We start from the raw sequence: 15,426 nt of genomic DNA on the forward strand, positions 1-15,426 counted from the left end.
ACAAACGAGTACAAGCTCAGTATATCCACGGGAGTTGTAGATTTAGGATCCTATGTTACTCACGGAGGCCCGATTTAATGCCGATTAAAATAAATAACAGGTATATCTCAGATAACATCATCAGATTACTCGAGTTATCGGCATAATAACCAGATGGTTAATACTCCGTTATTTGTCCCTAACAATCTGGCGACCGAAATTCTGAATTATTTAGTATTTTCGATAAACCATATTTATAAGTTTGCATAGAGGTAAATGCAAATAGCCTCACGACAACAACCGCTAGTGGCTAATCAAGTCATTCCCATGGTGTCAGACAAATCCCACCCCAGAACGGCTTGCTCTTGCCACATATACTTGGAGGTACTACCCAACCTAGAAACATAACTGGAACAAAGTTTGTACAAGCGCACTTGGCAGCTGGTGTCAAAGAAGGGTGTTTATCGGTGATCGGTACGACTGCATAGCTATCCATTGATACCACATTTTTTTAGTTCATTTTATTTCTTAATGCTGACTGATGATCCACGTACCATATGCCAATAATAATAATAACACGAGACACATTTGAAAATTGTTGGTAGTTTGGTCATAAAAAATTAGAATCGATAGAAAAGTGTTTTGTTGCTTGCCTACATTCCTACAACTCTATTTCGCTCTTACACTTAACCCCGTTCACTTCTAAATACTTTCATAACATTGCACTAGATTCTTAAAGAGCTCTGCGTAGCAGTTGTGACCGTCTTAGAACTGAACCAGTTGATAACAGCGTTCTCAGTTTCATCATCACCTTCAAAATATTGTCCACCAAGCCGTTGTTCGAAGCGCAAAAACCAGGTAACAGTCTCTAGATGCGAAGTTGAGACTGTAAGGTGGGTATTCCAAAGGTTCCAGTCGGAAATGCTCAAGCTTATTCTTGGCGCAGGCAGCTGTGTGTGGATGCTCATTTTGTTGGCTAGTAAGCATTTTCCGAAATACTCACTTTAAGCCCAGTTTGCGACATCCGATATGGATGGATATGAGCCTGGCACTTCTCTCTCCGTCGCACGCAATTGTAGGGTCAGTTTTAAAGAGCCGACCCCATTCTGTAACCTTTCCTTCAGTCATTACTGTAAGCTCATATATTAAGCACAAATTTTGATGAGTTTGAACAGTTGTAGGTCCTTTCGCATACAAGCACAGAATAGTAACACGTCCTCCGCAACTGGTGGGAGCAGTCAAAATGACTACTTAGACCAAATAAATTCCTCTGTGATTTCGTAAGAAATCAACAGCTGGCGTTGAGTTTCTATAACATTTACCTGAGTTGCCAGCATTTCCGTATAAGAAAAGGGTCTTCAAGTTTCGAAAATGACTTGTAACAATAATATTCCACCATCAGGCACAGATAATAATGTGGAGGGTATGCAGCCCTACAGACACCAGAGTCGGCGTGGCTGCGAGCCTAGGGCAGAGATGAGTGGCAATGGGATTGCGTGGGTTGCTCCAGCGTTGTAATGGAACCTATATACCTTGTGTGACAGCTAGTTATGAAAATTGTCCGCGATGTACCTCTCTCGAAATGTAGCACCTTCACACACTCGTGAAGAACAACTAACGCTCGTCGCTACTGAATATACAGTTTTCATGCAACTATTTCTCCAGAAATTGTGATACAGAGTAAATATGCTCTTATCCTACTTATTCGTTGGCAATGTTACATAAAATACAGAAAAGGATGAATGATGGTGGGACTGTTTGTTAGTAGAAAATATTATGTACTTCTACGCATGTCTAGGAATGTAGGCGTTGGAGGCATGGCCAAGTAGAAAATATGTGTGTTGTCGCATTATGAGCAGATTACAACCATTTATTTCACATTGGTGTCTCCTTAAAATTATCTTTGCCTTTGTCCATGTAGAGGTAATGAAACCTCTGGTCAGGAGTGCTGTAGGAAAAGCGCCAATACGACTGGACCGTCAAATAACAGATACGACTTCTCCAGCTAGATAAATTATGCTTCGGCAACACATCGATGGCTTTCTCAAGACGTGGAGCCCACCAGGAGAACGTGGGATCTGCAGAACAGACATAGGCCAGTGATGGCAGTAACGTGTTTTAGGGGCCGTTCTCTTAGTTTTTTCTGAGCCTAGAGAAACAGAAGGCAGAATCGCATCTCCAGCTTATCATTTTATTACCACCCCATTTTCATCTTATCACAATCCTACCATCAACATAATGATATAGTTTTATCTACATTTTTACAATAATCTTTTCATTATCTTACCAGTGACATTGTCGTAGCACCGTCATCCTCTTAACACGATGTCAGCTCAGTATTATCATCGTATCATTGTCGTTATTATTTATTGGTATAGTAATTTTTACTTGATGTTGATAATGACAACGGTGTAAGCAACGATTTATGATCCAGCGGAGTGCTAGGTGGGATGGAGGTATAAGGTGTCTAATCATGCTACGGTTTGTTGTAGCGACTTACCTGCACACCTACGGCGCGGCCGTTCTCCATGATGATCTTGAGGGCCCTGGTTCGCAGCCAGATGGTGAGGTTGCGTCGGCGGCGCACTTTGGACGACAAGAACGCCTTGTTGCTGGAACACCGCTGGCCAGCTCGGGTTGTGCCCTGCGGAACGAGACGACAGACCAAGACGTCAATCTCTTATCGTAGAAGGTGCGGCCGAGCGCTCACAGTTACTTCAATATAAGGCTATAAACAATCATCAGTCTTCCATCAACGCATGAAGAGTGATGTTCCACTCTGAAATCTCTAAACATATTTTCATTAGATGTGAAGTTCCCATTGCCAAACCGACCACAGTAGAGTGTAACTTTGAAGAAAAACAGTTTTGACTCTACATAGAAGAACAAACGGCTTGTCACCTGGTACAGTTCAGAGTTGAAAACTTGGTCAGGGGCACATCACATGGTCGCGTTACGTTAAGTACTACATCCAAGTACTTTCAGATGTACCTCAATTCTGACACTTGTTGCAATCTTTAGCCGCATAATTTAAGCGTAAAAAGCGTGTATAAGCAATATCAACTAGTTTTATTGGTTTGTAAAGGGCGACAAAGTGATCATTTTTCAAGATATATTCCATTCCGCCGTGATTTAATCACGTCACTCAAACGTCATGTACGAAGAACGTTGTGCAACACATTGGCGTGACCGCAAACAGAACAACAAGATCTAACTGATATTCACAAACATTGCATCCAAAACACACACTTTTACTGTGTCACTGTACGTACAGCTAAACACAATACAGCAGTTAGTTCGGACAACAAATACACGCACCATCATACTGATTCACTCAAGAAATTAATCTTCTCGCTCTGTGTTTTGAGAATAAATACGGAGTTCTCTCGAAACGCCAAGTAAGAATAATAGATAATCGATTACTGTCCAGCTTAGTTAACCACTAAGGCTGAGTCCACCTAAGTTCTCCCTTAGAGGCCAGTCCATAATTTATTGTCTATTAGCGGCAGAGTCCAACTAGGCAGTAATCGTGGGTGAGAGCGAAGGTCTCAAGCATACAGATGTGTTAGGTGCTGGCTATTGGTGTGTACCTTGGATTGCTCTGCATCTGTAACTAACTGATTGGCTAGGTAGCGGGCAGCTTCTTAAATGTACACTGAGTGGAAGGGTACTCGTTCTGTCCGTTGTGCCGTGCGTTCATACATCGCGGTCGCCGCACGTGAGACGCAACACCGAGTCTCAACGCTCCAGTGGCAGCAGCGACTCATAATCCAAAGAGCTCACAGTGGGGGCGCCTAAAGAGATGCAGCTGTCATACCGTTGGAGTCGACGGAGCCAATCTGGATGCAGCCCTACGTCGTCGCGGTCCGGAACGGCAGCAGTCTGGTGGGCCTCCTGGAGTACAGAGTAGGTGTCCTCTCAATGGCAGACGCTGCTACTGTGATAGTGTTTGCTGGAGATGAACTTTGGATACGGATCTGGACACGAGTGCTTCCGTCGAGTTGTTTCACGTTCCTTTGAGAATAAATCTTCTAAGTTGTAATTAATTCCGACTTTCCATTGGTAGTTTGCACATGAGACACAACACTCTCCTCCGGCAGGCACGTGACTGCAACAGAGAAAATATAACCCGCCGATGGTGATACAGGCACCACAATTGGCTACGCGGCGCCACGAGTTTGTCACAGAGCCTTCCACAGGATCGTCGGTTAACGTATACTAATTTACTTGTGGTGTCTCCGGCTGGTTAGTACGAGGGCTGTCCAGAAAGTAAGTTACGATCGGTCGCGAAATGGAAACGACTATGAAAATCCGATAAAGCTTTGCAAAGATGTGTTGGGCAGTGTCTCTAGTATGACTCTAGGTAGAATTATGTCGCTCTTGTCATTCCTGAGCTCTTAGCGAGCGCGTAAAGATGTTATAGAAAATAGTATCCCCCGCCAAGTACGAGGGCCTGGTGAGAATTTTCCCCTGAAGCTATGCAACCAACATTACATAACTGTCGTGCGGTTTCTTCTTCAAGACAATTCTCAGCCTCATTCTGCAGGGGCAATGAAGATGTCCCTGCATCGTTTCAATTGGAAATGTTTGGTTACCCACAATACAGCCCGTAATTGTCTCCCACTGACTTTCATCTCTGCTCAAACGAACCGCTGGCTATGAAGACAACATTTTGGCACAGACAACGAGCTTTAGGCCAGCGTAGAGAATTGGCGGAAAGCACTGGCGGCTGCCTTCTATGATGAGGGTATTGGAAAGTTGGTACAACGCTACGACGAATGTCTGAGTCAGAACGGCGACTACGTAGAGAAGTAGCTGAAAGGTGTAGCTAACTGTTACAAATGAAACATTTCTGATTTTCACTGTGATTTTCATTTCGCGATCAATCGTAACTTACTTTCTGGACAGCCCTCGTATTTACTGCTGCCGTACGCTAGCAAGTGTCATTATTTTGAAGGTTCACGCCTGTTGGTGCGGCAACCCGTCAGCCTCAGATGTGACGCCCTAAGATATTCAACACAGCAACTTGTGTTTTTTGGAAATATGGATCTGTAAACACTGCACGTGTGACTTTATACTGTTTAAAGCAAATGTTTACCTTTTAGCCAGATATTACCTTCATTACGACTAGCGAATCTCCTCATCAAAACTGTCGGTTACATGGTATTATTTCTTCAGCTGTTGCACAAATATTTGTTAAAATTCAGACGTCGATTGCGCATAAATACAGATGTTTGCAGATAAAAACCATTACGGTTAGCAGAACAGACACATCTCCACAATTTAAACTCAGTGTCAATCAGTTTTAGGCGTTCGAGCTGAAGTACATCTGTTGTCTGCCGTAATAACTGCACTACTGGACATTAAAATTGCTACACCACGAAGATGACGTGCTACAGACGCGAAATTTGACCGACAGGAAGAAGATGCTGTGATATGCAAATCATTAGCTTTTCAGAGCATTCACACAAGGTTGGCGCCGGTGACGACACCTACAACGTGCTGACACGAGGAAAGTTACCAACCGATTTCTCATACACAAACAGCAGTTGACCGGCGTTGCGTGATGAGACGTTGTAGTGATGCCTCGTGTAAGGAGGAGAAATGCATACCATCACGTATCAGACTTTTACAAAGCTCGGATTGTAGCCTATCGCGATTGCGTTTTATCGTATCGCGACATTGCTGCTCGCATTGGTCGAGATCCAATGACTGTTAGCAGAATATGGAATCGGTGGGTTCAGGAGGGTAATACGGAACGCCGTGCTGGATCCCAACGGCCTCGTATCACTAGCAGTCGAGATGACACGCATCTTATCCGCATGGCTGCAAGGGATCGTGCAGCCACGTCTCGATTCCTGAGTCAACAGATGGGGACGTTAGCAAGACAACAACCATCTGCACGAACAGTCAGACGACGTTTACAGCAGCATGGACTATCAGCTCGAAGACCATGGCTGCGGTTGCCCTTGACGCTGCATCACAGACAGGAGCGCCTGTGATGGTGTACTCAACGACGAACCTGGGTGCACGAATGGAAAAATGCCATTTTTTCGGATGAATCCAGGTTATGTTTACAGCATCATGGTGGTCGCATCCGTGTTTGGCGACATCGCGATGAACGCACGTTGGAAGCGTGTATTCGTCATCGCCATACTGGCGTATCACCCGGCGTGATGATATGGGGTGCCATTGGTTACACGTCTCAGTCACCTGTTCTTCGCATTGACGGCACTTTGAACAGTGGACGTTACATTGCAGATGTGTTACGAGCTGTGGCTCTACCCTTCAGTCGATCCCTGCGAAACCCTACATTTCAGGAGGATAATGCACGACCGCATGTTGCAGGTCCTGTACGGGCCTTTCTGGATACAGAAAATGTTCGACTGCTGCCCTGGCCAGCATATTCTCCAAATCTCTTACCAACTGAAAACGTCTGGTCAATGGTTGGCCGAGCAACTGGCTCGTCACAATACGCCAATCACTACTCTTGATGAACTGTGGTATCGTGTTGAAGCTGCATGGGCAGCTGTACCTGTACACGCCATCCAAGCTCTGTTGACTCAACGCCCAGGAGTATCAAGGCCGTTATTACGGCCAGAGGTGGTTGTTCTGGGTACTGATTTCTCAGGATCTATGCACCAAAATTGCGTAAAAATGTAATGACATGTCAGTTGTAGTGTAATATATTTGTCCAATGAATACCCGTTTATCATCTGCATTTCTTCTTGGTGTAGCAATTTTAATGGCCAGTAGTGTACATACAGGACAGGACCCTGATATAAGCTGGCTGGCAAAAAGTTGCAGCACCCAGAAGGGAAGGAGGAAACGATACGGAATTTCATGAATATGTGATGTTGTTTCAGTAATTACGAAAGTGATTACAAGATCAAGTTAAATTTAAAAGAACTTGGTAGTGTGAGCCCACTTATTAGAGTTGCTGCATCAACTCTGGCCTGGATGCCTGCATTTACTCAGTTGGGAATAGCGTCATAAAGCTGTTGTGTTATCTCCTGCGGCAAAGTGGCTCACAACTGTTCAAAAAATTGCTCTAAGCACTATGGGACTTAACAACGGAGGTCATCAGTCCCCTAGACTTACAACTACTTAAACCTAACTAACCTAAGGTCATCGCACACATCCATGCCCGAGGCAGGATTCGAATCTGCGACCGTAGCAGCAGCGCGGTTCCGAACTGAAGCGCCTAGAACCGCTCGGCCACAGCGGCCGGCTCTCACAACTGTTGTACCTGGATACTGGCTCTGGGACAGCGTTGACGTCTGAGCTCGTCCCATAGGTGTTCTATAGGGGACACATTTGAGGATCTTGCTGATCACCGAAGTAACCCAGCATCAGCGAGATGCCATGTGTGGACGAGTTTTGTTCTGTTAAGAAAATGCACCACTATACCGTCGCGGGAGAAGAGTCACCTGAGGACGCAGGTTCTCCTTTGCGTGCCATTGTGCCATTACAGTTCCGTCAGTCGCTACTAGCCATAACCTAAAGTCATACTCGATGTCACCCCACCCAATAAAGCCAGAAGTAACACTGTTGTGCCTCTACAAAGCATTGGCAATATAAACCTTTCCCCAGTCCGCCACCATATTCTGTGAGAATAGTCATCCAGGATAGCGCAGAACCACGATTCATCGCTGAACACTTTGAGATGCTATTCATCAGCAGTCCGTTCTTCAAAGTCATGGCACCTTTCCAAACCAAACGCAGCCGTTTGTGTTGTGGTATTAACGGCAGGCTGGTCATGGGACGGTAATTCCCTAATCCTGCTGCTGCTAGTCTGCAAGCAATGACTCGTGTTGCCACACAGTGCTGGAGGCAATTACTTGCTGTCAGATGGCAGGCACAGATGTGCTGGGTGCACAATACGTCGATCTAGCCTTATGGTGGGCATACGTGGTCGACCGGAACGTTGACGAGTACCACCATCCTCAAGTTCAAATGCTGCCCCCGTAGAGAATTTCAAGTGCTATGACCGCCACAGCAGGCTAGCCTTCCCTCTAGCAACACAAGTTGCAAGGAGCAGCATAAACGCCAGGCGGAGCAATGTCACTAGCAGTTCGAGAGCCCTGCAGCATAGCTCGTCAGCATAGCCGACAGAGGTGGCGCAGTGTTTAGCACACTGGACTTGCATTCGGGAGAACGACGGTTCAAACCCGCATATGGCCATCCTGATTTCGGTTTCCCGTTATTTCCCTAAATCACTTCAGGTAAATGCTATTATGGTTCCTGTTAAAGGGTTTCGGCCAGTTTCCCTCCTCATCCTTCCCTAATCCGATGGAACCGATGACCTTGTTCTCTGGACCCCTCCACCCCCCCCCCCCCACACACACACACAAACCAATCAAACAAACAACCAACCGTCTCCAGCATTACAGGAGCCATGTTAAACGACAGCTATAACACAAAACACATAGTGCGCGGTTTATATCTCTGTTCAACCAGGATACATGCACCGTTCCGTGACTTAAGGTGCGGTTCCACTTCCATCGAGTTCAGAAACTGCATCGCAGTGTGCATGCCTTGGATGATGGACCAGTTCGCCGAAAGAATCATGACGAAGGTCGACGACGAGTCTTACGTCAGATCAGCCCATCGACAACGCAAGACATCGCCACGGAGCAGCATCTACGCCGGAATGGGGATAGTGTATTCACTGGTCTGGACTCAGAATCTAAATGGAACACTGGCACAGCGTAGGGGTATTGGCACAGTGATCACAGGAAAGTCGATTGGTTGTGTTACTGAATAATACAGTGTTGTGGACAAATACAATTGCAGATATCTGCGTAATTGTAATATTTATGTGCCTACGGGGCTGATACTGTTTGTTCAGAGTATCGCACTTGCTCGCACAGATATATTAGCAGCATCTTGTAGACTGTGGTCAAAGCACAGAGGTCACAGTAGCCATACGATTGCTGGGAAATGAAGTTACAACAGCACGCAAATGACATGACATATATTATATTTAAAGTGTAATTTTGTAGATGAGTTGTCAGGTTAGGTCGAGTAACGTCTGAGTAATGTAGAGGGCTTTCAAATGTGACATGTATCACGTTTTGTATACGGGGCATTCAAAAATAAACGAGCCGGAGGCATAATTACATAAACTAGTACCTGTATGTTGAAGTATTGACCCTGGCTGTTGAGACACTTGTCCCACTGTGACACAAGGTGGTGAACGGCTGTCTCATAAAATTCCCGGGGCTGCGATGTTAACCAGTTCCGCCCATACAGCTGGACGTCGCCGACCACACGAGTGCAGGAAAGGGTATGCTGACGTTCTTCTTTGACCAAGATGGGCCCCTTCTGATTCATTTCCTGCAGCACGGGATAACAGTGAATGCCCAGCGTTACTCGCAAACCTTGACTACCCTTCGCCAAGCGATCAAATCAAAATGAGCAGGCAATCTCACCTGTGGGGTCATTCTGATCCACGACAATGGAAAGCCTCATACAGTCAACACAGTCGCGGTATTCCTGCAGAAATTCAAATGGGAGGTTTTCAGCCACCCTCCTTACGGTCCTGACCTCTATCCCTGTGATTACTCCATTGTTGGTCCCCTTAAAAAGGCTCTGAGGGGCAAACGATTCACCTCGGACGACGACGTCCAGTTGTACATGCGGAACTGGTTAACATCGCAGCCCCGGTAATTTTATGAGACAGCCGTTAACCACCTTGTGTTACAGTGGGGCAAGTGTCTCAACAGTCAGGGTCAATACTTCTAAGATATAGGTACTGGTTTCTGTAATTATGCCTCCGGGTCGTTTCTTTTTAACGTCCCTTATACATGCAGTGAATAGCAGTTTCCCGCGATAAAACGTATTTTGGATTATACGCAGTATCAGGTCCGCATTAACCCCTATAATCGGAATCTTGCCGTATTATACGTCTGTCTCTGTGCAGTTTGTTTCACTCACCCGTTTCTTACTTGACAGTGTGAGGATATAATGTCACCTCTATGAACTGGAAACCTTGACTTGGGTATGAGGTGGTGTCCCACAGCGGGTATGCCAAATGAAGTATGTCTTATGTGGGTATGACCTCACCTCTATTAACTGGAAGCCGTGGTTATGAACTGAGGTAGTATCCCACATTGGGTGCCCTGCATGAAACTTATGTGGGTATGAGCTCATCTCTATTAATTGGAAGCCGTGGTTGCGTGCGTGAGGTGGCAGGTATCCCAGAAGGAACATGTCTTATGTGGCTATGAGCTCACTTCTATTAACTGGAAGCCGTGGTTGGGGTCTGAGGTAGTGTCTCACAGTGCATACCCCAGGTGAAACATGTCCTATGTACGTACGAGCTCATTTCTATGAACTGGAAGCCGTGGTACCGGGCGTGAAGTGGCAGATACCCCAGATGGAACATCTCTTATGTGGATATGAGTTCACTTCTGTGCACTGGAAGTTGTGTTTGGGATGTGGGGTAGTGTCCCACAGTGGTTACTCCACGTGAAACATATCTTATGTGGATATGAGCTCACCTCTATGAACTGGAAGCCGTGGTTGGGGTCTGAGGTGGTGTCCCTCAGCGGGTACCCCAGGTAGGCGGCCGCCTCCAGGAACGCCCTGGAGAGCGGCGTGTGGTAGGGCGCCTCCCCCACCGTCAACGGGCCGCCCGTCGAGTGGTAGGGGCTGGCCGCCAGCACGGGGTTCCGCTGGTCCTCAGACTGCGACACACACACACACACTTAAAACATGGCTAATGCGAGTACAAGTTCACCTCTACTAAATCCAGCTTCGGATATACTGCCACAAATACTTGAACAACACAAAAGTACAGTCCGATGAAGGTACAATTCTGTATGCATTGGCGTGTATATAAATAAGTCCGGTTACAATGATCTGTGATGCCTGGAACTGCCAAGAGAGTACATTAGTGATGTCACCATGTTGTCTAGCAGTGTGAAAAATGGCTGTCATATGACTGGTGATGGACGTGGGCAGACTAGCAGTGGTACAAGCATATCACTCTTTGGCCAAAAAATTAAACGGCGAAACATTCACTTATTTGTTAAATAAATGATTTTCATTTATTCTTTCTTTCACTGCCATGTCCCGCGCTGACACAGGGTCGGCACAGGAACGGATTTGGCAAGGTTAGTGGAAAGGGGTGGCTAGGTTCCCTTTCTGCCGTCATCCCGTACCCCCCGGGACGGAATTAGTGTACACCTGCTGTCTGCGTCTAGTGTAATTCATGGAATAGTGCGAGGGTGTGCAGATGTCTGTGAGTCGTGTAACTGAGGCGGAACGCGGGGACCAGCCCGGTATTCGCCCAGCGGGATGTGGAAAACCGCCTAAAAACCGCATCCAGGCTGGCCGGCACACCGACCGACAACGGTAATCCGCCGGACGGATTCGATCCGGGGCCGGTGCACCTACCAGAGTCCAGGAAGCAGCGCATTAGCGCTCTCGCCTAACCTGGCGGGTCAAATGATTTTCATTTATGGCATTAAGTAAAATTAAATTGTATTCTTTCTTCGTTTTTAATTGAGAACAAACACCAAAAGTAAACTCGAAAAATTTATGCTTGCACGTGATGATCTTAAAATGAATATTATTTATTCGCCAAACTTCGATGGACCTGCACTGTGATGAAAATTTAAAGGAGCGAAACACTTAGCTTTCTTGCAGAGTGTACGTTTAGCCCGCTGACTTACTAATATTTTTCCTCTAGCCGACCCTATATTTACTACTTAAATTTAAATAAATCAGCATAGTTCGTCTTAGATACTTTTCTCAAAATAAGGTATCTCTTTATAGGAATTCTTTATAAATCTACCCTTACTGTTTATTGAAGTGATGAGCAGTGTAAAGATAATACTCCTTTTGAAGTTGTTGTTGATATGGTATTCCTGAACAAGAGAGACATGTGCAACGCCACTAGACATTTCTCACATTCATACCGTACATCAGTTTTCTTCTTCCCTGCATTACACAATGCACAATTTCTGGAGGGTATTTTCTTGAGGGGACTGGCGGAGATAAACCTAACAAAACATGAAAACGATTGCTTATAATTCGCAAAATATCGAAAGAAATACACTCTAAGGTTCGAACGCCTTCTCCTAAAATAACGCGGCATGACCAGTCTGTATCGATGCTGCTGCACTTGCGGTTGCTCGATTAGTGACGCCGTCTTACTAGAAACGTCACATATATAGCTGCCAGTCATCAGACTGCAACTTCCAGCCGCCAGTAACGAGCCGAGTCCCTTATCAACTTCTCAAGGTCAAATAAGGAAAGGACAGGTGCTTTATTTCAGTTTCTATAGTAATGTGTCACATCACCAACAACTTTAATCTTGGCACAATTCAGTGCACCTTTAACCCATACGGACGCAGACTCTGATTCATTTACTTTACGACGATTCCTCGTTCTAAACCAATGGCATTGTAGACATATAATAAGAAGTACCACGATCTCTGTTATACATTTCACACATCTGAAATTTACGATAAGCAATAACGTCTCGGCTGTTAAAAGTCTCCAGCCCCGACACATTCTCCACTTTACCACCGCGTACTAGAGCCTGTAAGGGGCCTCTTACGTGAGGAAGACATTTTTACCAGTTTTAATAAATTATTGTCTCTCATTAATGTATTCACGTCAGTTAGGAAGTGCTATAGTCCGTAGCGGGCCATGAGTCGGAGAGCATTTCGCACGCTGGCTGGCTAGGTGACGATGCGACCATATGTCGCGCGTAGTGAGGTGGGGCTCGGCGCTGGACCGTAGGAACAAGCGACAGCCTGGGAAATATACATGACGGGAAGTACCGCCATCTTGGCGCCAAAGTCACCAATTTTGTTTATTTATATTTAATAATTAAAGTCATTTGTGACAACATGAATACTAGGAGGAGCCTCTGGATGTTTAAAACTATTTATCATAATTTTGCCTCGTTAAAATTCACACCCGTTCATTAACAAATGCATATCTACCGGAAATCCACGAACTGTGACGAAACTAGTAAGAGGTACGGACTGCGCGCCAAGGTCGGCAGTCGGCGTTAAGAGCTCTTCCTGTATTGTTCGATGGTAGCCATGCTCTCGGTTACGAGTAGTTTGTGACATGAGTGTTTCATTATTGATCTAATAGGAATAAAAGTGATATTTCGGCATTCTGAATGTTAATTTCGAGTAAATAGATACCCCAAAGTTGATCGACAGCAATTTCAGATAATTAGCTTCCACCGACAGAGACATCCAATGCGCCATTGAAGAATCTGCACGGGACGACATTTACGAGAGCTGCACCGCGCACAGGTAGGAGGAAATCCGACGACACGACCCACCAAGGCGGATCAAGGAAGGTCCGATGTACACTCGTAGATTCTGGGTGGAAATGCTGACCAGTCATACTGTACGTGACATATACCACCCTCTACAGACTCGCGGCTAAGCTGAGTAATAACAATATCAGTCTAGAAGCGAGGGGATCTTGCAAGCCACAGTATTCCAACCATTACCATGTGCACTAGCAGGGCTGGAGACTTTTAACAGCCGAGAAGTTATTGCTTATCGTACATTTCAGATGTGTGAAGTGTATAACAGAGATCGTGGTACTTCTTATTATATGTCAACAATGCCATTGGATCTTAGGACGAGGAATCGTCGTAAAGTAAATTAATCAGAGTCTGTGTCCTTATGGGTTAAAGGTGCACTGACCTGTGCCGAGATTAAAGTTGTTGGTGATGTGACACATTACTATAGAAACTGAAATAAAGCACCTGTCCTTTCCTTATTTGATCTTGAGAAAATAAAAAAATAATAATAAATATTACACGACAGCAAAAAAGAAACGTATTGGGTCATGGTAAATGACCCATCCCAAGTCATCCAGATCCTCATTCAACAACAGACACTGAGGCCTCAGAGGGGGAACCATGCCAATAGGGGGAGCTGTGCTCCCATCTTTGATTATATTTATATAAAAATTCATTTGTTGCCAGTTGCTACGATATATATCTTCGGTATGCTAGTGTACTATGTGCAGCGTTCTCCTAAAATAAAGAGGCATAACTAGTCTGTTACACCACTAAACAGATCCGTTTCTCAGCATTCCTAAGAGATTTGACACGTCATACCATCTACTGTCTGAGAAAAAGAAACAGTAAGTAAAAGCCATAGCTGTCGCGGCCGTCTCACGGCCGCCAATGTGATAACCGACTTGTACCTACGGCCGGCTGTGAGCCAGCTATATAAGCCAGCGGGTTAAGCAGAGCGATCCTACGAGTTGTGACAGTGGAGAGGAAGGATTGGTGTTGGCATAGACAGTGGGGTACTTAAAGGGAGTGGCAAACTGGAGTCTGTAAGGCCATAAAATCAAGAGGAAGGGATAGAGAATAATGGGGAGAGAAGGGTGAAAGGAGGAACGCTGATGGTGGCGTGAGACAGGGAGCGAAGAGAATTCATATGATTTGTAGAAATGGAGGCGGTTTTCATTGGGAGAGGAGTCGATTGCGATTGATCAGTCGGACAAGATGTGGAATGTGTGTGTGTGTGTGTGGGAGAGGGGGGGGGATGGTTCTACACCTACATCTACAGGGTGATACACGGGAGACGGACGGTTTTAAATGAAATAATACTCAGCCAACTTTAAAAGTAATGCATGTTTACTTAAACCAAATCAAAGCTCATTATTTGCCATTTTAGTTAACGAAGTTATTTGTGAAAAATAATGTTGTCAAGGTGATGTCCATCATTTCGAATGCAGGACTCAAGTCTCTTCTCAAAATCCTCCATCACACGGACTAAAATCTCTGCAGGGATGGCAGCAATTTCTTGAATGATTGCATTCTTCAACTGGTCCTAATTTCGTGGTTTGTGGTTATAGACACAGTTCTTAAGGTACCCCCACAGAAAAAAATCACATACTGACGAGTTGGGACACCTGGAACGACAAGGAACATTGCCAAAACGTGAGATAATCTGGCCAGGAAACATGTGTCTTAGAACTGTCATTGAAGTGCTTGCGGTGTGCGATGTTGCCCCATGCTGCTGGAACCAAACGCGTTTTAAAGGGATTCGTCGTCTTCTTAGTTCTGATTTCAAGAATGTTTCAAGCATACGAATGTAAGGAACAGTAACTGTGGCCCCGTTCTCTTCAAAAAATTAGGTCTAATAATGCCAACAGAGCCAAGAGCACACCAGACTGTTACTTTTCCTGAGTGTAGAGGACGGTGGTGGATAAGGTGTGGATGCTCTGGAGCCCAGTAACGTAGGTTTTGCTTATTCACGGTCCCGTTTAAATGAAAATGAGCTTCATCGTTCATCAATGAAATTTCGTTTTCATTCGATCCCAAAATCACTTGCATTCTGTAAGCGAGGTCTTCTCGTACAGCAAAATCAGTTTCCTTAAGTTGTTGGCTAATGAGCATTTTGTAGGGATGGAATTTTAATTCTTTATGCAAAATTCGTCTAACCG

The 15,426-nt window shown here is 45.2% G+C and overlaps 1 protein-coding gene across 1 annotated transcript in view; it reads right to left on the reverse strand.

The window, feature by feature from the left end:
• The window catches only part of LOC126203579 (glucose dehydrogenase [FAD, quinone]-like), a 234,152-nt gene that overhangs the window by 204,507 nt on the left and 14,219 nt on the right, over nt 1-15,426 (reverse strand). The window contains exons 3-4 of the mRNA XM_049937940.1: nt 10,485-10,670; nt 2,480-2,623 (exon numbers count right to left, since the gene is read on the reverse strand). Coding sequence (XP_049793897.1) covers nt 2,480-2,623; nt 10,485-10,670 — 330 coding nt within the window. The remainder of the gene's footprint in view (nt 1-2,479; nt 2,624-10,484; nt 10,671-15,426) is intronic.

Source organism: Schistocerca nitens, chromosome 9 (assembly GCF_023898315.1).
Source record: "Schistocerca nitens isolate TAMUIC-IGC-003100 chromosome 9, iqSchNite1.1, whole genome shotgun sequence".
NCBI lineage: Eukaryota > Metazoa > Arthropoda > Insecta > Orthoptera > Acrididae > Schistocerca > Schistocerca nitens.